The sequence below is a fragment of the Phascolarctos cinereus genome, unplaced genomic scaffold (assembly GCF_003287225.1).
Source record: "Phascolarctos cinereus isolate Bilbo 61053 unplaced genomic scaffold, phaCin_HiC Scaffold_9;HRSCAF=440, whole genome shotgun sequence".
In the NCBI taxonomy this organism is placed as follows: domain Eukaryota; kingdom Metazoa; phylum Chordata; class Mammalia; order Diprotodontia; family Phascolarctidae; genus Phascolarctos; species Phascolarctos cinereus.
Window position 1 is genome coordinate 228,083,641 of NW_027556402.1, and position 23,893 is coordinate 228,107,533.

The 23,893-nt window shown below is 40.6% G+C and overlaps 1 protein-coding gene across 2 annotated transcripts in view; it reads right to left on the reverse strand.

The window, feature by feature from the left end:
- MPPED2 (metallophosphoesterase domain containing 2) overlaps nt 1-23,893 on the reverse strand; it is a 208,365-nt gene that overhangs the window by 131,302 nt on the left and 53,170 nt on the right. For both annotated transcript variants that reach the window (XM_020963903.2, XM_020963904.2), the window contains exon 3: nt 14,421-14,602. In XM_020963903.2, coding sequence (XP_020819562.1) covers nt 14,421-14,602 — 182 coding nt within the window. The remainder of the gene's footprint in view (nt 1-14,420; nt 14,603-23,893) is intronic.

Genomic DNA, 23,893 nt, shown 5'->3' on the forward strand with positions numbered 1-23,893 from the left:
GAGTGGTTTGTCATTTCCTTCTCTGGCTCATTTTACAGATAAGGAAACTGAGGCAAACAGGGCTCAGTGACTTGTCCAGGGTCACATAGCTAGGAAGTGTCTGAGGCCAGATTTGAACTCAGGAAGATGAGTCTTTCTGACTTTAGGCCTGCTACTTTATCCACTGCACCACCTAGCTGCCCATAGATTGAATAAAGGTGAATAATACATAATAAACCTGGAAAGGTAAATTAGAGGCAGATTCTGAAAGGCTTTAAATGCCAAACATAAAAATCTATATTTTATTCTGGAGGCAGTAAGGAGCCCTGAAGGTTCTTGACCAATGTGGTAAGACTTTTGCATTAGGAAAATGAATGCGAGCAGCTTTGTGAAAGGCACATTGGAAGAGAGAAGGGGTGGAAAGTTGCTGCTTCTGGATATGTAGCTCAGACAAACAATTCACCAATCGACAAATATTTATTTATTTATTTATTTATTGGTTTTGTTTTTGGCTAGGCAATGGGGTTAAGTGACTTGCCCATGGTCACACAGCTCGTAAGTGTTACGTGTCTGAGGCCGTATTTGAACTCAGGTCCTCCTGAATCCAGGGCCGATGCTCTATCCACTGTGCCACCTAGCTGCCCCCTCGTCAAATATTTATTAAGCACCTACTATGTACCACACACTGTGCTAAGTGTTGGGGATCCAAAAAAAAAAAGGCAAAAGACAGGCCCTGCCCTCAAGAAGCTCCAATTCTAATAGGAAGGAGAATATGCAAACCATGTCCAAACAAGATAGAGAGGGCAGAAATTGGAGATAATTAACTGAGGGAAGGCACTAGCATCATGGAGGCTCAGGAAAGGTTTGTCAGAGAAGGTGGGATTTTAGCTGGGCCCCAGAGGAAGCCAGGAGGCAGAGAAATGAAGAGGGAGAGTGTTCCAGGCTTGGGGGTCAGCCAGTGCAAATGTCCAGAGTCTGGAGATGGAGTGTCTTGTTCTAAGAACAGCAAGGAGGCCAGAGTCACAGAATGGCACAGCACTGGGGCAGATGCAAGGTCTAAGAAGGCTGGAAATTCCTCCAAAGGAGTAGGGCTGGTGATTTTTGAAAAAAAGGACCAGGCAACTTCAGGCCCTCTCTGGAGTCCCTTGTCCAGGAGGACAGTCACAGTGTCCAGTTTCCCCTTTGGAATCCTGCTGGTCCTTTACCTATGAGGCTGCTTCACTGCTCACTCCCCAGAAATGCAGTCTGTCTCTGGCAAGCAGGAACAAACATATTGCATTACGTCCTCAGTGCTATAATTATGAACTCTTTCATCTTCCACACACACCAACAGGCGCGAATGTAAAATGGGTGGGTGCTGGGATGATATGAGGAGTACATCTGATGAGCAATATATTATTGGTATCATAATATTTTTAATTCTCCCCTAGCCCATACTACGATACTGACTACAAGGTCAGTTAAGTTACTATAAGGGATTTTTAATGAAAACAATTATAAATTTAAAATAACTGTGTTTAAGGCATTTAGCAGTCATTGGGGTCAAGTGATTACAGCAGTTACAAGACCCCTGGGACATGTTCACACCAAAACAAAGTGAATAAATTACCCCAGCCGGCATGTGTAATCACTAAGTGACCACAGGGGTCATCCAGAGTGGAACCCTGAAGACTTCCACGCAAAACCAATAATGAAAATTTATCCGTCAAGGGGAGAGAGGGCCAAGAATTAGCAAGGCAGGTGATAGGTTAGAAAACTACAAGGGGCAGAGAAGGCCAGGCTGCTCAGAAAGCTGAGATAATGGGATTCAGAAACCATCGGGGAAAACTGGAATGACTGGTTCCTGGAAGCAACTGGCCTAAAGAGGAAAGAAATGAATTGGAGCTGATCTGCTCGGCCTCAGGTACAAGTGGAGCCAAAATCTGCCTGGAAGGAGGAAGAGAGTAAAACTTTTCTGCCTGAGAAACCCAAGCTCAGATTTGGAAATAAATCCAGGGGTGCCAATAATATGGGGTGGATGAACATATGGATAAAGGATAGAAAAGGATTTAGGGAGGCTCTTCAAAGAAGGAAAAGAAAGTCCCTGGAAGTTATACCAAGAATTGTTCGTTTGTTTGTTTGTCCTTCGTTCTGAGAGGACAAATGACCTCAGGAGGGTGATGTCTTGACTTGCAAGTGAACTGGATTTAAGTGAGGGAGGGCTGTGCAAAGTCACCAGTCTCACTCTCTCCTCCAAAGCCATCTGAGTCCAGTGGCCAGACACAGATAGCCCTGGATGCAGTGCGAGACCTTGGCCTTTTTAAGCTAAGGTCTTTCCCAGTTCTCAGTTTGCCTGAGGCAACACCCATTCAGTGATGAAGGCTAGGTAAGAATTGAGGCAAAAGATGGCCTGGTTTGACTTCCCAAAAGAATCAATCTGGGAGGGGAAGACCCTCAGAGTTTCTGGCCAGAACTGAAACAATTGCTATTTACACTCGCTCTGAGCAGTTATGAAGGGAAGAGTCTCAAGTCGGGAGACCTGCCCTAGTCCTGCCACTCTGACACTCAGTGGCCCTGGGACTTTGGGCCAATCACTTATTCTTCTGATGCCTTAGTCGCCTCATCTCTATTATGGAAACAATAATTCCTTAAGTCATAGAGATGGATCAGGTGCTGTCTCAAATTAGGGTGCCTTTTAGCCCTAAGCTGTATGATATTACATAATTTCTATATGCTATCTGCAGGCACATTTAATAGGATATCTGTTCAGAATAGATGATGGCTTTTTCCTTCTCAAAAAAAAAAATCTCACGACATGAAAGGCATCTCAACTTGACAGCACCTGGCCCATCTCTATGACTTCAGGAATTATTATTTCCATTGCAGAGATGAGGCAACCAAGGCTGCCAAGTGGCATACTGGATTCCAGAAGATTTGAGTTTCAATCCAGCCTCAGATACTTATTAGCTGTGAGATCCTAAAAAAAACTATCAATCTTAGGGTTTTTTTTAATCACATGGACAGTCAGTGTCAGAGATGGAACCTGAATCTGACTCCATGTCTTCCTGACTCTGCCCCTCCATCCACTCTATCCTGCTGCCTCACATGTCAAAGAGAAATCTTTCTAATTAAAGAAACCTGTGCTGTGCAGTTGGGTTTGGGTTTTTTTTTTAAATATATACTTGAATACGCAGGATTTGGCTTAGATATTTTCACATGCTTTGCTTAATTCAACATCCAAACTGAGTAAACCTTTAGGTATTTTTTACTTGCAGGAGGGGACTGTTACTTGGATGAGGGCAAATAGATAACCTAATCCTAGGTTCATTCTCACAGGCAGGAAAGGAAAGCTCCCTGTGTTCCTATGCAGGGAGGGTTTAGTCATTTCTGCCGTAACATCCTAACACTTCTTAAAGAATTCAATTCAATAAACATTTATTAATTACCTACTATGTGCCAGGCATGGGATGCTATGCTAAAAGCTGAAAGAAGACCTCAGAAACACACAGTAAAGAACGGAAAAGACCATTAGCAATTTGAGGCAGAAATAAAAGCTAGAAAATAATTTATGATTCTGGAATTAAAGATTGGAAAACTGGATTACCAACACAAATCTGAAAAGTCTGTGCATCCCCAACAGTTTTGTGACCTAGGAAGAAGTTAATAAATTCTTTGAGGATAAAGCTCGAACCATCACAAATCGGACGATTCTAGGATGCTCTGGAAAGGACTCCAGTATTGGGTGGGAATTTGAACTCATTGACTTCTAAAGTCAATACAAGCCAATAAGCATTCATTCATCCATTTATTCATTCATTTATTTGTTTGTTTGTTTTTTTGTTTGTTTGTTTGTTTTAGTGAAGCAATTGGGGTTAAATGATTTGTCCAGGGTTGCACAGCTAGTAAGCGTCAAGTCTCTGAGGCTGGATTTGAACTCAGGTCCTCCTGACTCCAGGGCAGGTACTCTATTCACTACATCACTTAGCTGCCCCCCAACATGCCTTCATTAAGTATGGGGCACAGTGTTGGGCAGTAAGCTAAAAATGATGTCTTTGGCAGAGCCAAAGTGAAAAATCAGATCCTGCCCTCAGGGTGCTTACATTCAATAAGTTCCTCTATCAGAACTCTTTAGAATATAGAACATTATAGAACAAATCTTGGAAACCCTTTGACCTTTTCATCATGAGACCGTTAAACAAACAAACATAAGAATTCAGACATCTGGAATATTTTTCTTTAAAATAATCATCACTGGAGTCCAAACACTTATTTTAGGGGTGCTGCCATTCCTCCAAACACATCTGGAACTCCATCTGGGGCTGTCAGCAAGGCAAGTTTATGAGCCACATAAGAAAACCAGCCTCTGTACTTTATAACTAGCCCTCTCTATTGCATCCAAAATAAATTTACCCAGCTTGATCTTTCACCTAATTCATCAGGCATGGCTGTAACTGACTTTTGGCTATTTTTTTTAAAATTATGCCTACTCTTAAAGAAGGCATTCTTAATCAGAAGTCCGAGAATTTAAAACTACATATAGATATGGATAACTGCATTTCAAACATAATTGGTTTCCTTTGTAGTGCTATGTATTTTAATTTATGCTTCTCCAGACTACCAAAGGTATTCAAGACACCAAAAAGATTAAGGAGTCCTACCTTAAATTATGAAAATTTTCCACCATAGAGGATAGTCAAAAGAATGTGTTAAAGGCCCTGAGAGATGAGTCCAAAGAAATTTTGAGAAATGGAAAAATCACTGGGAAATAGGAGCATATGTTATACTTTTCTGTGTGTTTTCTCCCTCAAGTAGAGTGTAACTGTCTAATTCTGTCCTTCATTCTCAGTGCCTAGTGCACTCAGTTCCACTCAATAAGTGTTTATTAGGTATCTATTGTAGGCTAAGAGGCAGCTAGGGGGCACAACAGATAGGATGCTAGGTTTAGAGTCAGAAAGACCTGAGTTCAAATCAAGTCTCAGAGACTTCCTAGCTGTGTGACCTTGGGCAAGTCACTTAACCTGTTTGCCTACGGATCCATGATCCACTGTAGGAAGAAATGGCAAACCACTCCAGTATCTTTGCCAAGAAAATTCATGAAGAATTGGTCATGACTGAACAATAAATTATATGCTGATAGGCAACTTGAATAATTGATGGAGCTCTGGCCCAGGAGCTAGGAGGACTTAGGTTCAAGTCTCACATTATTAGCTGTGAGACTGTGAGAGAGTCATTTCTCCTCTCAATACCCTCAAGCAACTCTCTAAAAATACAAGTTTAAGGACAAGTTGCTGGTTTGCACTGTGTTTCCACAAAGGGAATTCCCAATGGGGATGAAATTACATGTCAGAGCCAAAAGAAAAATACTAAAAATGTTCATTAAATTGAATTGCCCTGTGTTGAGATGAACAATGAATGGGAACAACACTCATTGGGTTATTTAAAAGGCTGGTATTTGAATCCTATGCTTTGACACACAATCCCTATAATGACCTTGGGCAAGTCACTTAAGGACAGTTTTACTCAGTTTCCTCATCTGCCAGATGAAAGGTTTGGACTGGATAGCCTACAGTACCTTCCTTCTCTAAGACTATTACATGCTACAATTCTTTGATGGATATTCAGTCTCATCAGTCATGGAGGGCACTTCCTCCATGAGTATCCCCTTCCTCAGTGCTGCCTGTATCTCATCCTGATTCCCATTAGTGAAATGAAAATAACTAATGTCTGGTATGTTTGTCAAAAATAAAACTAGCCACTTGACTTCATGGTCTCATTCTAGATATCATGTCCACAAATGTGAGAGGTTTTTTGAGGTTCTTGGAGAGGATATGATGACCAAAAACCCTAAAGTACTCACAGGCTTCATTTATTTAAAAAAAAAAAAAGACATACCATGAACTCTACCCCATAGAGATGAAAGGAAGAGGGAAAGGTCCTGCATGTACAAAAATGTTTATAGTAATCCATTTTGTAATGACATAGAACTGGAAACTAAGGAAATACCCATTACTTGGGAAGTGACTGGATAACTTATAATATATGAACATAGTGGAATACTATCATGCCACAAGAAACAATGAAGAGAATGGCTTCAGATAAAGCTGGGAAGGCTTATATGAACTGATACAAAATAAAGAGTGCTGAACTAGGAGATTAATATCTACAATAACAACAATATTATAATGATAAACAACTTTGATAGATTTAAGAATTCTGATCAATAATGTGACCACGCATGAATCTAGAACACCTATGACATGGCATGATACCTACCTCCTGACAGAGGCGATGGATTTAATGTGCAGAATGAGACATACATTTTTGGTATGACTAAATGGGAATTTCTTTTTCTTGATGCCACATATATATTTGTTACCTGGGATTTGTGTCGCTTCTTTTTTTTTTCAATGAGTACAGAAGGAATTGTGGGAAAGAGAGAAAATAAATACTTTTTGTTTTTACCATTGAGTACAGAAGGAGTTGTGGGAAGGTGAGAAATAAATGTTTGCTGATTGAAAAAAAAATTTAATTTTTTAAAAAAGTGAACTGACCCAATTATTCTGGAAAGCAATTTGGAATTGTGCTAAGAAAGTGACTAAATCTTCATTCCATTTGACCTAGAGATCCTGTTTGGTATATGTTCAAAGGAGATCAAAGTTAGAAATAAATACGTATCAAAATATTTGTAGCAGTTTTTTTTGTAATGGCAGAGAAATGGAAACAAAGTAGATGCTTCTCAGTTGGGAAATGGATAATCAAATAGCAGTATGTGAATATAATGTAATACTATAGGAAACAAAGTGAATTCAAAGAAGCATAAGAAGACTTCTATGAACTTACACAGATTACAATAAGCAGATGACAGAATGTGCACAATGAACAGGTCAACGTAAACAATGGAACGCAAGGTACACAAGGGGTATGGTAATGAAAAGAAGGAAGAGCAATCAAAGCTTTATGCTGTGAAATTACAATGACCACGTTTGGCCCCCAAGAGAAGATATAAGACTATGCTTCCTGCTCTTTGTAGAGGTGGGTGACCACAGGTGTAGAACTGCATGCAATGTCAGTCTTGGTTCCTATAGCTTGATTTCACTGAATTACTATGGTTTTTTTTTTTAATTCTTTGCTACAAGGGATAGATTGTTGGATAGGGAATGGAGTACAGATATATTGGGGAATGAAAGTAATATTTTAAAAAATGAATAAAAAATTTTACAAAGAGAAATGCAATGTGCCAAAGGAAGGAGGCACCAGTCTATTACTGGACTCCATTTGGGGTACCATGTTCAGTACCCAGTCCTGCATTTTAGGAGGAGACACAGAGACAAGCTAGACAGCACCCAAAGAGGATGGCAAGGATAGTAGAGAGATCTGAAGCCCCACAATGTGAAGACTGATTAAAGAAAGAGGGAAGGTTTAGATGGGGACATCAGCCCTATCTTCAAGCACTTGAAAGGTTATCATATCAGAGAAGGATTAGACTTGTTTTTCTTGGAATGGAGGCAGAGTGGGGGAGGAAGTACTAAGAACAACAGAAATTGCAAAGAGGTAAATTTCAATTTGATAAAAGGAAAAAAAAAATTCCCAAAGAAGAGTGGGCTGCATCAGAAGGTGGTGAGTCTCTCATCTTGGATAATTTTCAGGTGCCTGGCACCTAGTAAGCATTTAATAAAAGCTTTTTCATTCACTCAAGTGCAAACTAGATCGACACTCATCAGAGATTTTAGAGTAATTTTCTGCTCAGTTATAGGTTAGACTAGCTAACCTCCTAGGTTCCCTCCAAATCTGACAGTCCTGAACACTTAGGATTCTCTTTATTCTAATTCTCCCTTTTAAGTCATGGAGAAACTGAGGCTCCAAATATCCAGTGACTCAGAGTCAGAGCCCAGACCAAAAGAAGAGCCAAGATTAGAAGCCACAGTCCTCGGTGCTGGTGCCGTGATGAAAGCCATTTTCAACTTTCCAGACGGCTAGATAAACTCTTAGCAGAGAAAGCAGACCACCCGAGAACCCAGGCTTTCTAATTATACAACAGAAAACAGAAATAAACCCTTCCCCGGGTGGTTCTGTACAATGCAGGGACATCATTTACAACAGACAGCTGAATGTAACAATGCCCCTGATGGGGAAAAAAATAAAAAGGAAACAGCAAAAAACCCAACCACACACACACACACACACACACACACACACACACACACACACACACACACACACACACACACACACTACAGAGTTAAGAGCGATGGCCAAAAAATGTAGCAGAAATATTAGATGCTGGAATTGAAGCTAGAAGTTCTTTCTTTCTTTCTTTTTTTTAATTCGAATCGAACTGGGGCTGACAATGGATAATGAAGGGCATGGGACCCTCTGATGTCTGCGTGTACAGCACTGAGGGGTGAGCGGCTGGCATCGGAGGAGTACTCCAGGAACTACAGAGAACCAGGGATGGAGGGAGCTACGGAACAAAGCATGGAGTGAAGAGACAGGGGTAACATGTAAGGAGGTATTAAAAGGATACCAGAAGTGGTAGGGAAGTGTGATTATTACAGATCCTTTTGTGTTTTTTCCAGGGTGATTTCCTAACAGCAAATAACCTTACAAAGTAACTCACCATGCAAGAAACTCCCAACTTATAAGTGACTTGTGTTTCAAAAGTTAAGTCTGTTAAGTCAGCTGGCTAGGAGCTTGGAAGGCATTTTCCCACAGAAACAATGCTATAAAGTGCTGCTAGGTTTCCAGGTCAGCCCACAAAAGCCAATTTTACCCATAATATAGCTGGGAATCCAACCACCCTATATAACATTGTTTCCATGGGAAAATTCATCCTGCTTTCCAGCTGGGGATGCCAAGAGTGAGGCTCCACCCGACCTCCCATGGTTTCACCCCGTCTCCCTCCTGCAACAGCCTTGCTCCTGGCTCTCAGAAGAGGGAGGGTGGGGACGAGGCTTCATCTGGGGAAGGAGACGGGAACTACAGCAACTAGGGTGGGTTAGGCAGTAGGAACTTCAGAGGCTGTTAGCCGGCTGGGTTTAACCGAGGCAGGAAAGGATAGGGTTTGGGGAGGAAGCTGGCTCCCAGCTTCTGCAGATGATAAAGATGGAAAAGGAGGTGAAAAAAATTGAGAGGAATTATGTTATGGCGGCTAGGTGGTACAGTGGATAGAGTGCTGGACCTGGAATGAGGAAAACTCATCTTCCTGAGTTCAAATCTGGCCTCAGACACTTCTTAGCTGTGTGACTTGGTCAAATCACTTCACCCTGTTTACCTCCGTTTCCTCATCTGTAAAAGGAACTGGAGAAGGACATGGCAAATTAATGACTGAACAATAACAAAGTGTTATATTGGGGGATGCTGGACTTGGAGTCAGTGCAACTACAGGTATGTCTCTCAAGCTCTCAGAGTTTTGGTGTCCGACATCATAGCATTAGGGCTGGAAGGGACCCCTTAGAAGTAATCAATCTCTTCATTTCATAGATAAGGGAACATAGGTCCAGAAAGGTTAACTGACCTGCCTAATGCCATATTTAAAGGATTATTTAACTGAATGAAATGATAGTATGGCAAAAGACCACAGGCAGTTACCACTGTAACAAACCCATTCATCGTAATGGAAAACATGCACATTCTAAGATTTTTTTCATCATCTCAATTTTTTCCCCCAAGAATCAACCCAAATATATTGCCCTGCAGAATTCAATATAAGAAAGGTTCATTTCTGAGCCATCCCAAAGGATTGCTTAATACCAAAAACATGGAATATGTTATGACACAGTTTTATCTACAGTCTTGTCCTACCAGAAAGGATCACAAGGGCAAGGCTATAACTACTTAGTAGGAGATTCTCTCTCTCTCTCTCTCTCTCTCCTCTCTCTCTCTCTCTCTCTCTCTCTCTCTCCCCCCCCCCCAGGTTTTCAGAGCCCTTGTGTAATCTTGTGGCTAGCTCACCTGGGTATAGAACCATACCAGACTTGGAATCAAAAGGCCTGAATTCAAACCCCAGCCCCCTTCTTTTTTTTTAAATTTAATTTTAAATTTAATTTTTTTTTTTGGCTAAGCAATGGGGTTAAGTGACTTGCCCAGGGTCACATAGCTAGTAAGTATCATGTGTCTGAAGCCAGCTTTGAACTCAGGTCTTCCTGAATCCAGGGCTGGTGGTCTACACACTGTGCCACCTAGCTGTCCCTCAAAGCCCCCTTCTGATGGGGGGTTTCAACTCCCTTCACCTCAGTTTCCACATATACAAAATGGGAATAAGAATTCTTGTATCATCTCATTTGCAAAATCAAAAGCATGCAAACTTTAAAATGCTACATACATTTGACATTTTTATTAGCAGTCCAGGCCCCCTGACTGTGTCTGCCTGTGTCCCCTTCATTTATCGGATTAACGAAAACAGGCAACACTGCTCTCTGCCAGCTAATCTGATAAAAAAAAAATTTGGAGGAGGAAGCTTACTGCCATACTCTATGACCAGGGGTCTGTAATGTTTAAGCCATAAGAGTGAGTCAGGATGGGAATTCAGACTTAGAGGCAGGTGGGTAGAAATGGGGGGGCAGGTAGGTCTCTCAGTGGCCTCATGGAAAACTCTATAGCTCATACAGCTTATATAGGCATAACATGGAAATTACAAGTCATTCAGCTACCTAGGATCCCACACAATACCACTCAAGGGGGTATTTCCATGGGATCTCAGTCCCTAGGAAAGGATATTTTGAGCACATCTCAGCCTCTGGTTTAGCATATACTCAACCAAGTATATGCTAAAACCAATGAGCCATAGGTCTGATGGACCTGAATATTCTGTCTCTGGAGGGAGAAGTCCTTAGTTCAAAGCTTTCCTTGCATGTTTACTACCTGAGAGACTTTGATCAAAGCCTTAACCTTTATTTATTTATATATATTTATTTACAAAATGATGGGTGGGCCTAGATGGTCCCCCAGGGCCCACCCAGCTCAAGAGCTATGATCCTATGACTCAAGAGCTTGATGAGAATAAGTTGCTACATAGAGCACAATCAAACCTTGTTTACCTGTTTGTTTTTCAATGGGAGGAAGTACTTTCCCTGCACTAAAGAGGGATAACACAGTACACGTTCTCAGTTCTAAAAACAACAATAATACCTCTACCCATAATAATAACAGCAATTTGTTGTTGTTGTTCAATTGTTTTCAATCAAATCTGACTCTTAGTAACCCCATCTTGGGTTCTCTTAGTAGAGGTACTTGGGTGGTTTGCCATTTCCTTCTCCAGCTCATTTTACAGGGGAAGAAACTGAGGCAAACAGGGCAAAGTGACTTACTTAGGGTCACACAGCTAATAAGTGTCTGATGCTGGATTTGAACTCAGGCCCTCCAGACTCCAGATCTAGCCCTCTGTCTACTGCACCTCCTAGCTGCTGGAAACCACCACAACAATAATATCTCTAAACGTAAAAATAATAACAACAATAATTTACGTAGCACCTTAAGAACTGCAAAATGCTTTATATACATTATCTCATTAGGTCCTCACAATAACCTTCTGGGATAGGTGCTGTCATTACCCCCATTTGACAGATGATTAGACTGAGGCTCAGGAGGGTTAAGCAACTTGCCCAGTAACAAAGCTAATATGTGGTTGAGGTGGCCCTTGAACCCAGGTTTTTCTGATTCTGACTTTAGTTCTGTAACTACTCCACCTCTTTCTAGCTACACTCTGGGATTTGCACTATTTGAGGCTGGATTGGAACTCAGGCTCTTCTGCCTCTCAGTCCAGTTCTCTCTGTACTGAGCCACCCAGCTGCTTTCTAAAACTTAATGTGCAAAATAAGTGTTAGTCTCTATTATTGCTACTCACATTTTCACTTTGTCCTATTCTGTTATTAAGAAACTCAAACATGTACAATTACCAATCATTTCCTCATTATTCGGCATAACAATTAAGAGACACAAGGAATTATGAAAACTTAATTCAGCAAAAGGATAGCAAGTGAGGGGGAAAAAAAGGTTGCAGAAAGAACCCAGAATCTGTGACTGAGTTAAAATGACAAATCCTAATAGAAATACAAGCTCGTTTAAGGCAGGCATTGTTTCTTCCTTTTCTTTGCATTCCTGGCACTCAGCACACTGCTGTGCACATAGTAGGGGTTTAATAAATGCTTCACGCATTGGGGCAAATCCTTTTTTCCTGTTTCCATGTGTCGGTCCTACTGCCTAAATCTCTCTCTCTCTCTCTCTCTCTCTCTCTCTCTCTCTCTCTCTCTCTCTCTCTCTCTCTCTCTCTCTCTCCCTCTCTCTCTCTCTCTCCCTCTCTTTCTCTCTCTCGGAGATTAATATTTTTGAACACAAGATGACATTTATCAAGGGATGCTGTCATCAAAGGGTGCTGACCAATAGCTGAGCAGAAAAGGGTCAGAAGGCTTGGGTTAACATGTCACTGACTTCCTGTGTGATCTTAGCTAAGTTACTCTGGACCTAGTTTTCCTCATCTATAAAACTGGTGTCTTAGATGAGATGATTTTAAGGTCCTTCCCAGCTCTCTGAGTCTATAAGTCTAATCTTGGCTCTGCCCCCATCTATAATTGTGTGACCTTAGGAATGTCAGTGTAAAAATGTGGGTAAAAATTTATGCTGATTTATAAAGTTCTTTCCAGTTCTACAATTATATAATTCTACGAATGTAGGTGCATGCATATATACATATGTGTATGTGTATATATGTGTAAGCACACATGCATACACATGTATAAACAAATACATGTATGTATGTTTGTTTATATGGGTATATATGTATGTATATCTGTGTATACATATGTGTATATGTATATGTGTGTATATCAGAGGCAGAGAGAAACAAAGATAGAGACAAGACTGGGATGGATGTACATTTGATAAAAATCTGATTTTATTAGTACAAGGAAATCCCAATTGTCAGATGATCTATCCCTTACATTCTTAACAAGATACCAGAGCAGCTAGGTTGAATGACATTTATGGGCTCACAGAGTCACTATGTGTCTAAGGTGGGACTTAATCCTGGATCTTCCTGACAGCTCTCTAACAATTATGACACACTGCCCTTCTGACCTATGTGTTTATGTACGTGTGTGTGTGCAAGTACATAAAATTATCTAACCACCTAGAGGGGGGAGGTGTGCATACCTACATATTCCAGCAAGATTATCAGGATAATCTAAGCAAAAACTGAGTTTAAGCACTAAATTTTTGCACAATTATTAGTAGACAGCTTGGCTGTGACAATATTCACTGTGTGAGGCCTACCCCAGTAATGGACTAAAATGTTTTCAAGAATCTCTAAAGGATGAATTCTCTCTTTCTTTAGGCATATCAGAAAGCTGGACTCAGACTGGAGAAGACCTACTTTGAAACTCATCTCTGCTACTAAGTATGTGCCTCTGGGTAAGTCACCTCACCTCTCTGGCCTTCTAAATTTCCTTAACTGTAAAAAAGGCATAATAACTGTAGTTACTGTGCAGGGCTGGTATGAGACTCAAGTGATATAGTATAGTAAAGAGGCTTACAAACTTTTTAAAAGCTCCATAGAAATATCAGTTATTATTATTGTTATTATTACTTCTTGTGTATTCGTCATACTCTAATTTGTATTATGGTTATTTGTGTCCCTATTATTTCTCTCTTACTAGATTGCAAGCTCCTTGAAGTCAGAGACTGTTATTATTTCATTAGTTCTGGATGTAAATGACCCTGTAATTTTCTCATGATATCAATATTGAGCAAAGGGCTGATAGAGAATCCTCTGCCTTTTGTAACCCTTTTCTATTGGTCTTTGGTGACACTTTTATGACTTTTATTAATTTATCAAACACTATGGTGTGTTTCCCCAGACTTTAGTCACTCAAGAGGTAAACAGTAAATTCTAGCCAAGCTTATTCACAAATCTACTCTACTCTGGGTCTTTACAGGCACTCTCAGGGGAAAAAAAAAAGAAAAAGAAAAAATCCCAACCCTTGGCATATACCACTGTCCTGCTGCTCTGCTCACACTGGCACTTGGCTCTGTGCCATTTATCAAGTTTGACACCATTCGCATTTCTTAGAAACGTTCTCTCTCTCACAGTTCATTTACACATTTTTATTTTGTTTTGCTCTGAGAACATCTGCAGAGACAATCTATTCCCAAACAATCAATAAAAAATATATTTCATGTGCCATCGAGCATTCATTCAAGAAGCATGGGTCCAATAAAATGGGAAACAAACCTTTCCTTCCCTTTGTCCCACAGGCATGGAAGCCCCATTACCACATGATACATCAGACAGTTAAATATCTAAAAATTCATCTTTAATTAAGAGCATTAGATCCAAGCTAGACACCACTACATATCATAGGAGAAGGAGATGAGCTAGCTTCCAAGGGCTCTAATTCAATTAGGACACAGTGAGTGACACTTAGATGGGAAAGGTTAATTGGGGTCACCAGAACGTAATAATTCCTTACCTAACCAGTCATTAAACTTCTTAACCTCTGAGGGCAGTCCCAGCTCGGTGAAATCGCCTGTGTGGAGAAGGATGTCCCCATAAGGCATCTGGATACCATCTGTTCTGGAGTGTGTGTCTGAGACGCAGACAAACCGTGTGTGGCCCGCTGGTTTTGGAGTGTCGTATGGGATAGGGTCGACCCTGAAGCAGACATAACAGATCCCACAAGAGTTAAATGAATTCGAACCCCCACGCATATTGTCACAAACAAATATTGATCAATATCAGGGTGCACACTCAGAGCATCTGGCATTAATGGCAGAAATGGCTATCACAGGAGGGGAGGCATTTGGTGGCAAGGAGAGTTTGCCACTTGTCAACAACCCACCCAGTCAAATGCATGAAGACTTACCTGGCAGGAAGACTTGGCAGGGGAAATGGGCCATCCGAAACATACTGAACCAGGTGATTAAGAATACTGAACTGTGGTAATCAAAGTTAAGGCATTCCCTTATCATTTATTTTCAAATTGGTCTTACAATTCCTTATGAAATAAAAAAAGTTGTTTATTCTTACTTCAAAATGTATAAATTAACCAATTCAGTAATTAACAGAGTGGAGTCTAAGAATCTCAAACCAACTGAGACGCAAGAGCAGCTCCCCAGTCAGGGAAACAATAAAAAACTAACAAATACCTTCCCATTGTCTACACAGTCAATCGAAATGGCATCTTCCTATTTCAACTAAGATAGTCACAAAGTAGCTTAGGGTGTCTGACACCCCCCAAAAAATCTTTGTTGTCTAAAATTAGCAGAGTAGATGACCCTGAGGAGGCAGTGTGGTTTAACAGAATGAATTCTAGTTTTCTTATCAGAAGACCTGGGTTCAAATGCTAGCTTTGCCATTTCACTACCTTTGACTTCAGACAACTCACTGAATGTTCCCTCATCTGTAAAATGAGGGAGCTGGTCTAGATGATCCCTGAGCTCTCTTCCAACAGTAAATCTAGGATCTTAATTATCTTCTGGTTAATATGACATTGGTAAGTGCCTCGGGAAGAGAATTGTTTTTATTTTAAATGTCGTTGAGTTGTTTGAGTCATGTCCGACTCTTCATGACCCCATTTGGGGTTTTCTTGGCAAGGATACTTAAGTAGTTTGCCACATCTTTTCCAGCCCACTTTTAGAGATGAGGAACTGGGGCAATCTGGATTAAGTGACTTGCCCAGGGTCACACACCTAAAAAGTGTGTTTTGTGACAAATAAATATCTACCGACATCTAAGCATCAAGAGAGAGAAAGTTTTAGAGACAACACTCAAGCACAGTGGAATTATACCAGCCATGAGATGAAAATGCAAAACTCCCAGCCCAAATTTAGAAAATGAAACAACATCCCGGCTTCATAGTTGGAAGGCAACAAAATGTTCTAAATTAGCCAAGTGGTAAAATGGCAATCAGACTTTTCCAGCACCTGGCATTGATCGTGCCCAGTATTTTCCAGTATAGGTAAGGATGCTTTAGAGGAGTTTAATCAGGCAACTTCTGTTCGTTTTTAGATTAAAAACACACATTCATCTGGGCTCATATGGGGAGAAGGGATGAAGAATTTATAAGGGTATAAAGAAAAGGTCAGGAGAGGAGCAAATACTCAACAGGACAGTAAGAATAGGGAAGGATATGTCAGTAGCAACATTTCCTAAGCCATCTACACTGACAAGAGACTAGACCACGCCCCATATTACACACTGAAGCAGTAACATCAAGAAATTGCATGCATATTATGCTGACACCCTTTTGCTTTATTCTTTTTAAAAACTATATATTTTTAAAGAAACAATCTTTTTTGTTTGTTTCTTTGCAAAATTATTCTCATCTAGCAAAAGAAAGCTTCTGGTTAGCAACCTGCAGGTGTTTCTGCATTTCTTTGACTGTTGCATAGCTCCTCACTGCCAAAAAATAAAATAATGAGCAGATTGCATGATTATATGGCACATCGACCTGGTTATCGCTGTGGGTCTAATTGGAAACCCAAAAAGAAATTTTAACTTCAACCTACAATTAATGGATTTTTCCCATGAGAGTAAGAAATTAATAACACTGTTGCCACGGAGAAAATTCACTAATCCACTGAGATACCGCCAGCAACCTGGGGAGAACCGTGATGATATGCAGTTGGGCTTTTTTATTTGGCTCCATCCTTTCCATTACGGATGGTAAATTGAAATTTTTGAGAAATATATTGCAAAGTAAATATGGAGTCTCAGCAGCTAGAAGCTTATCAACACCTCCCGTCTCATAAGAATGGTTTCCCTGGACGGCAAAAGAAACAAATGCCTGCTTCCACTGCAGAGACACACTTTTGTCATTCTCCAAGCATCTCTGAACCAAAAAACAGGGAGCTACCTTTGGAACTATAATAGTTTGCGCTTCCCACAACAACGTCCCCAAAGATGTGGATGACCATGAAAAAAAATCAGTCAAAAACAGAAACGCTTTGAAATATGTTGCTGTGTGTGTGGCATTACATAGCTAAGACACTTGGATGTGCCTGGCATCTTATGGACAAAGTTCTGATTTCTCCTGTGCTTCTGTCTGCTATTTCAGCTAATTCTCAAACCCAGCCACAGTCTGCAAATCATTTTTGCTGTGGCTAACCTTCCTGGGGAGCCCATCACAATCTATCACGGGGACATTGTTATTAGCACTTGGGATTCATCACCCAGAAAGTGACTAGAGTAACTCCCTTACTACCAAAATCTCCTCATCCTGGGAAGCTGCCTAGTTTGGGGGACCAAATGACTTCGCTTCTTTCTCTTTGTTTCTCTTCTAAATTCTATGTTAGGCATAAACAACTTGGTGAGTCTAGTGCAAAGGACTAGTCAGTGTCTGCTCAGATGCTTTTTCTCATCTGTAAAATGAAAGGGTTAGACAAGATGGCATCTGAGGTCTTTTTCAGCAATAGTGCTGCAGTGATCCTATAATCTGTCTTCCACAGAAACTGGCACTAAGTGGAATTATCAATTAAATAATAGTCATATCAAAGGGTAATGAAGAGGAACATTGATGGGCAAAAATCTCTTTCTTCAGTGAGGTGCAGAGTAAGAAACCATTTCAACGAGGTAAGAAAGGGGACGTGCAGAGAAAGCCATGGTACCAACAACACCAGTATCACTAGGCATAACAGAAATCATCAGTACCCAATAGGGAGAGAAGTTAGGAGAGTCAAATAACGTCTCTGGTCTTTAGCTTCCTCATTTGTAAAACAGAAAATGCAGTAGCTGGACCTCTTAGGTCGTCAGATGATAGGATCATCAGTTTAAAACTGGAAGAGACTAAAGGGCATCTACTCTAACCCGTCCTCTAACTGATTAAGATCCGAGGCTCAAAGATCGTGTTAGGATCACAGATCTAGAGTTGAGAGGGCTCTCTGGGGTCATCTAGCCTAATCTCTTTGTTTTACAGACGAGGAAAACAAGACCAGGGAAGTTAAGTGGCTTGCCTATGGTCAAGCAGACTGTATCTGAGGGAGGATTTGAACCTAGGTTCTCTCACCAACAATCTGGCAATCTTTCCCCTGCACATTCTGCCTTTAAAAGGTCCCTTCCCAGCTTTGAATCTAGGATTTTATCATCCAAGATGGAGACACTGTAGATTCTTAAGAGAGAAAGAGAGAGAGACAGAGAGAGACAGAGAGAGAGAGAGAGAGAGAGAGAGAGAGAGAGAGAGAGAGAGAGAGAGAGAGAGAGAGAGAGAGAGAGAGAGAGAGAGAGAGAGAATGACAATGCTGGAAAGTCAAAGTAGGCTTGGATGTATTTAGCATTGGAAAGAAAGAGAAAAGGCTGAAATAAGGACAATGAAAAGAAGGGTCCACCACCTTTCATTGCACCAAATGATGTGGAAAAGGCAAGAGACAATTGTCATACATCAACACGGGTGAGTAGTACATAGGCCTAGATGACAACACTATGCCTGACAGTCTAAGAGGAGGGAGAAGAGAGTGTTCCACCTCAAGGTAGAAGTGATCAAGAGATGTCCAAGCAAGTGGACAAGCTATTTGGGTGATGAGAAGACTGAGGCAATCCCAACTGAAGGATGTGATCTGGGATGAGGTGTTCTTCTGCAGACACTGCTGAAATGAGGGACAAGTTGGGGAACATTTTCATCACTGTTTAGAACTCAGATGTTCTATTTTGTAGTTTATTTTTTTTACACTATCCCATAGTACCTCCCCCATATTCATTAATTTTGAATTTTTAAAATTATATAATTACTATAATTAAGTAATAATACTACTAATATAAGTAATATTAACTACTAAGTATACTGTATTACAGTTATAGTATATATAACATACTACCATTAATACTAATAAGTAATACAGCTAATAATTACTATATATTGACATTATTCATATTACTACTATTAAACACAAATATAATACATCGAACTTGCTTTGAAGTATTAATATTTAAGTAAATTAATTTCAGTACATAAGATGTTGTAAATTTATAGTCACTTCCTCTACAGCTCCATTAGGAGTCTTTCTTGGCCTATCCATTCCTCTTCACTCTTTTTCCTACATGGTCTTGGGTCTTGTATATTTTGTGGTTCGGCCTCTGGACTTTTCACTGTCCAGCAATTCGTAAAGCTCTTTCCAGATTTCTTTGTATTCCTCACTTGTCAATCTTAATTGCATTATGGCATTCCATTCATTTCATTAACTGACTACAATTTATCCAATCACTCCTCTATTGTTGGACAGTTAGGTCACTTTCCAGCTTTTTCTTTTAGATGCCAATGCATACCCAGTTTCTTGTCATAAGGAAAAGACCAACAGATCTCAATGCCAGCAGATGAATCATGTAAATTTTGGCAGTGGAGATCAGTAAAAGGGGGATTCTTGGAAACAGTGAACAGTGACCAATATGTCAAAAATCTCCTGCTTGTGGGACACAGAGAGCAAAAATAAACCTGCTGCAAATGAGGCTACACTCCAAAACGAGCTGAGTTTAAGTTTAATGAACTTAGACTTATCAGGGCTTAGTGGATGGAGCAGTCAGGAAGGCCTGAACTCCAATCTCACCTCTATTCTACCTGTGTGACCTTAATCAAGTCATCACAGATCATGGACTTAGAGCTGAAAAGTAACTGAGAAACCATCTAGTGCAATTTCCCCATATTACAGATGAGGAAAATGAGGTCCAGAAAAATGAAATGGCTTGCCCATAGCCAAGTAATGCTGCAGAGCGAGGCCCAAACTCTGGTCCTTCTGTTCAAAGTCAGACCTCTTCCCACTGCCCCACAAAAACCCCTGCGTACTTCAGGTAACTGTGTAGGACTTACTGGGTAACCTAGATTAAAAGAGATGAGCTAGGGAAGGAGGGAAGCCTAATTTGAAAAAATGAATAAGCTGGACAGAATTACAATTTTAAAAAAAGATTGTTTTTGTACTCTTGAGTACTTGACAATAATTTGAATAAACTACTACTAAAGTGCTTCTGATTACAGCATTTTTAGAAAAGGGAATTCTTTAAAAAAAATAGGTAAGGCTTATTAAAGAGGGAATGCGGTACAGTGTAAATAAAGAGCGTGGGAACAAGAGCCAGGGTGCCCCTGATTCTGGACCCTTATCTCAACCCCTCAGTTGTGTAACCTCAAGGAAGTCAGTTACCTCTCCTAGGCCTCTGTTTCCCCATGTGCAAAATGGGGCAGGGGGCAGTACATAGATTACCTCTAAGCTTCCTCCTATAATAGCTAACACTTATATAGTGCTTACTGTGTGCGAAGCATCATACTATAGTAACAACATTATGTGCATTTAGCTTTTTAATATGTGAGGTCTTTAAAAATAATCAATCTACATTATAAGACAGCATGTGTGATAGAGAGACAGACAGAGAGGAGAGAGACAGAAGAGAGAGAGAGAAGAGGAGATAGAGATAAAGAGAGGAGGAAAGAGAGAAAGAGAGAAATGAGAGAGAGGAGGAGGAAAGAAAGAGAAGAGGAGAGACAGACAGAGAAGAGAGAGAGAGAAGAGGAGATAGAAAGAGGAGAAGGCAGAAAGAGACAGAGAGAGACAGAGAGGAGAGAGAGAGAAGAGGAGAGAGAGATAAAGAGAGGAGGAAAGAGAGAAAGAGAGAGAGAAATGAGAGAGAGGAGGAGGAAAGAAAGAGAAGAGGAGAGACAGACAGAGAAGAGAGAGAGAGAGAAGAGGAGATAGAAAGAAAGAGGAGAAGGCAGAAAGAGACAGACAGAGACAGAGAGGAGAGAGAGAGAGAAGAGGAGATAGAAAGAGAGAGAAAGAGAAGAAGAAAGAGAAAAAGAGAAGAGAGAAAGAGAAAGAAGATAGAGGAGATAGAGAGAGAGAGAAGAGGGGAGACAGAGAGACAGAGACAGAGACGAGAGAGAGAGAGAAGAGGAGATAGAAAGAGAGAGAAAGAGAAGAAGAAAGAGAAAAAGAGAAGAGAGAAAGAGAAAGAAGATAGAGGAGATAGAGAGAGAGAGAAGAGGGGAGACAGAGAGACAGAGACAGAGATAAAGAGGAAAAGATACTGGCCTTAGAGTCAGAGGATCTTGGTTCACATCCTATAAAGCTCAGCAGCCACTTCTTATGGAAAGCGTTTCCTGATCCCTTTGATTAATACTCTCCTGTCTCTTTCCTCAAATTATCCTGCACTTAACTGTGTAGAGTGTATCATTTGCCTACTCCTCCCCACCACACACATATTAGAATATAATTCCTGCCCTGAAGGCACATACTGGTTTCCTCATTGACTCTGTATTCCTAGCTTTTTACGTGGTTGCCTTAAACATAGGTTGGCACTTAATAAACTCTTACTGCATTATCCCCTTGCATTTCCCCTAGACCTCTGCATTCTTTTTCGTGGAAAGTGCAAAGGCCATCCCATTTAGAGCAGAAAAGGGCCTCTGCAGATCATCTGGGCTAAGTGCCTCATTTTTACAAAACATATTTCTGTTGTCTGTTCACCCTGTAAACCCATTTCAAAGCTGGCATTGGTTACACACCAGAACCTAGAATCATACAGCATCATAAACTGTGAGAGCAAGAGGAACCTTGGAGATCACTGACTGAAGGAATTCTTGGCTTCTGAGGTGTCATGGACCCCTCTGGTAGTCTGGTGAAGCCCACCACCTTCAGAGAACAGTGTTTTAAAATTACTGAATAAAGTGCCAAATCCCAGTTAGTGAAAATAAAGCTATTACTCATTTTCCCATCCAAGTTTTCCCATCCAGACCCCCTGAAATCTACCCATAGAAGCCCTGCAAGTAGGTGTATTCCAGGTTAAGGACTCCTGTTCTAGTCCAGCTCTGTTGACTGTCCACAGATGAGGAAACTGAGGCTCAGAGTCACTCAGCTAAAAAGTATCAGAGCTGGAAACTGCCCCCACAACCTCTAACTAGAGATTCTTAACCCTCTCCAAATGATCACAAAATCCGCATCAGTGAAAATTGAATTGGTGGGATTTTAGTCTAACAGAATGGAAGCTGCAAAGTAGGGCATATTTTCTTTTTTGCAAGCAAAAACGTTGCCATAGGCCCATTAAGCACAGTAAACCAAAAATTAAGCATGACTGCATGCCTTAATAAAAATGTTTTAAGAAAGGGAGATCATTTCCTCCTCTGACGAGAATGCTGAGCTAGTTAAACACTGCTAGTTTAGACTGGAGAGTCCGGAACAGTAACAGCGTTGACATACACTAAGTAAGCATAAAAGACCCATACGTATAAAAATATTCACATTTGTCACAAGAGGAGTACTGTATGTTCTTTTAACTGATGAACTGAAATATCAACACTATTCCATTTCCAACTAATTACAGCTAACAAAGCCCACTGCTCTGGGTCTCTGCCTTCCATTTTTTCAGAGAACAAAGTGCAGCGTGACATTCAATGAATATTAAGTGGTAACAATTTAATTCTGGGAGCGCTGCATCTAATATGAATTCTCAAGCCCCACTTAGCTCCAGTCTATGGGATTTCAAGGTGTAGGTGTACCTGGCACAGGAGCCATTGAAACCTCTTGGAGGTATCATTTTGGTCATAAACTACAGATTAGAGTCCTGCAATTCCAGATGGATTCTTGACTTTTTCCCCTGTTGCACCAACCAAGTTTATTTGCTTAAATTTCTGTTATGCACATGCATTCATGCAAATGTACTATGTCAGCACTGATTCCTTCACATTCATTCGTTCACAATAATTTAATAATAACAGTTGCTAGCATTTACATAGCATTTTAAGGTTTGCAAAGCACTTCACATGTTATCTTATGTGATCCTCATGACTTATTTTAATTCCCATTTTATAGGTGAAGAAGATAAGACTGAGAGAGATTAAATGATTTGCCCAGGGTTGCATAGCTAGTATCTAAGGCAGGATTTGAACTGAGGTCTTCCTGACTCCCAGTCTGGAATTTTCTCTACTACAACACCTAGCTCCCTCAATGAATAGTTCTGATTATCTATTATATAAACGGGGCAGCTCGGTTGCACAGTGGATAGCGCACTGGCTTTGGAATCAGAAGACTCACCTTCCTGAGTTCAAATCCAGCCTCAGACACTTACTAGATGTGTGACCCTAAGCAACTTAACCCTATTTGCCTTAGTTCCTCATCTGTAAAATGGGCTGGAGAAGAAAATGGCAAACTATGCCAGAATTTCTGCCAAGAAAACCCCAAATGGGGTCACAAAGAGTAGGACATGACTGAAACAACTTCAAGAACAAATTATGTAAATTACATAGAACTATAATGTGTATACCATCCCTGCCTTAGCTGGAGAGACAAGTTATATGAACATGGAAATATGAGTAAGGACAATTAATAATGTGAAATGATATTATTGCAGGGCATTACATAGTGTGGTGGGAAAGTGTTGGGTTTGGAGTCAAAGAATCTGGGTCTGAATCTGGACACTGCCCCCAGTGTGACCTTGAGAAAGTTATTCTATATCTCTGGGCCTCAGTTTCTTCAGCTGAAAAATGAGAGGGTCGGACGAAGATCCCTTCCGGCTCCATCTCTTCCATAAAAACCATGAGACATCACAAAAAGGAGGGAGGCACACTGACAAATGGGTTAAAAGCTTCATTTGGAGTCAGAGGCTCTGCCATTTACTATTTGTGTGACCTTGGCTGAGTCACTTACCTCTCTTTTTTCATTTGTGAAATTAGAAAGGACCAAATGACCCTTTAAATCCTTTATACTCTAAGTGTAGGATGTTATGAACTGATAATAAATGCTCCAGGAGTTTAGAAACAGTGATAGGGCAGAGGACTGAACGAAGGCTTTTGGGAAGAACTGGATTGTTAGCTGGACTGAGGAAGATGGAGCTATTAAACCAGGCAGAGAAAGGCGGAAAGAAACGAAACCTAGTGAAATCGCCAGACTGGAGTTACAGAACTAGACAGATTTTTGTCCCAGCTCTGACGCTCATGAGACAAATGACCTTGGGCGAGCCATTTTATCACTCCAT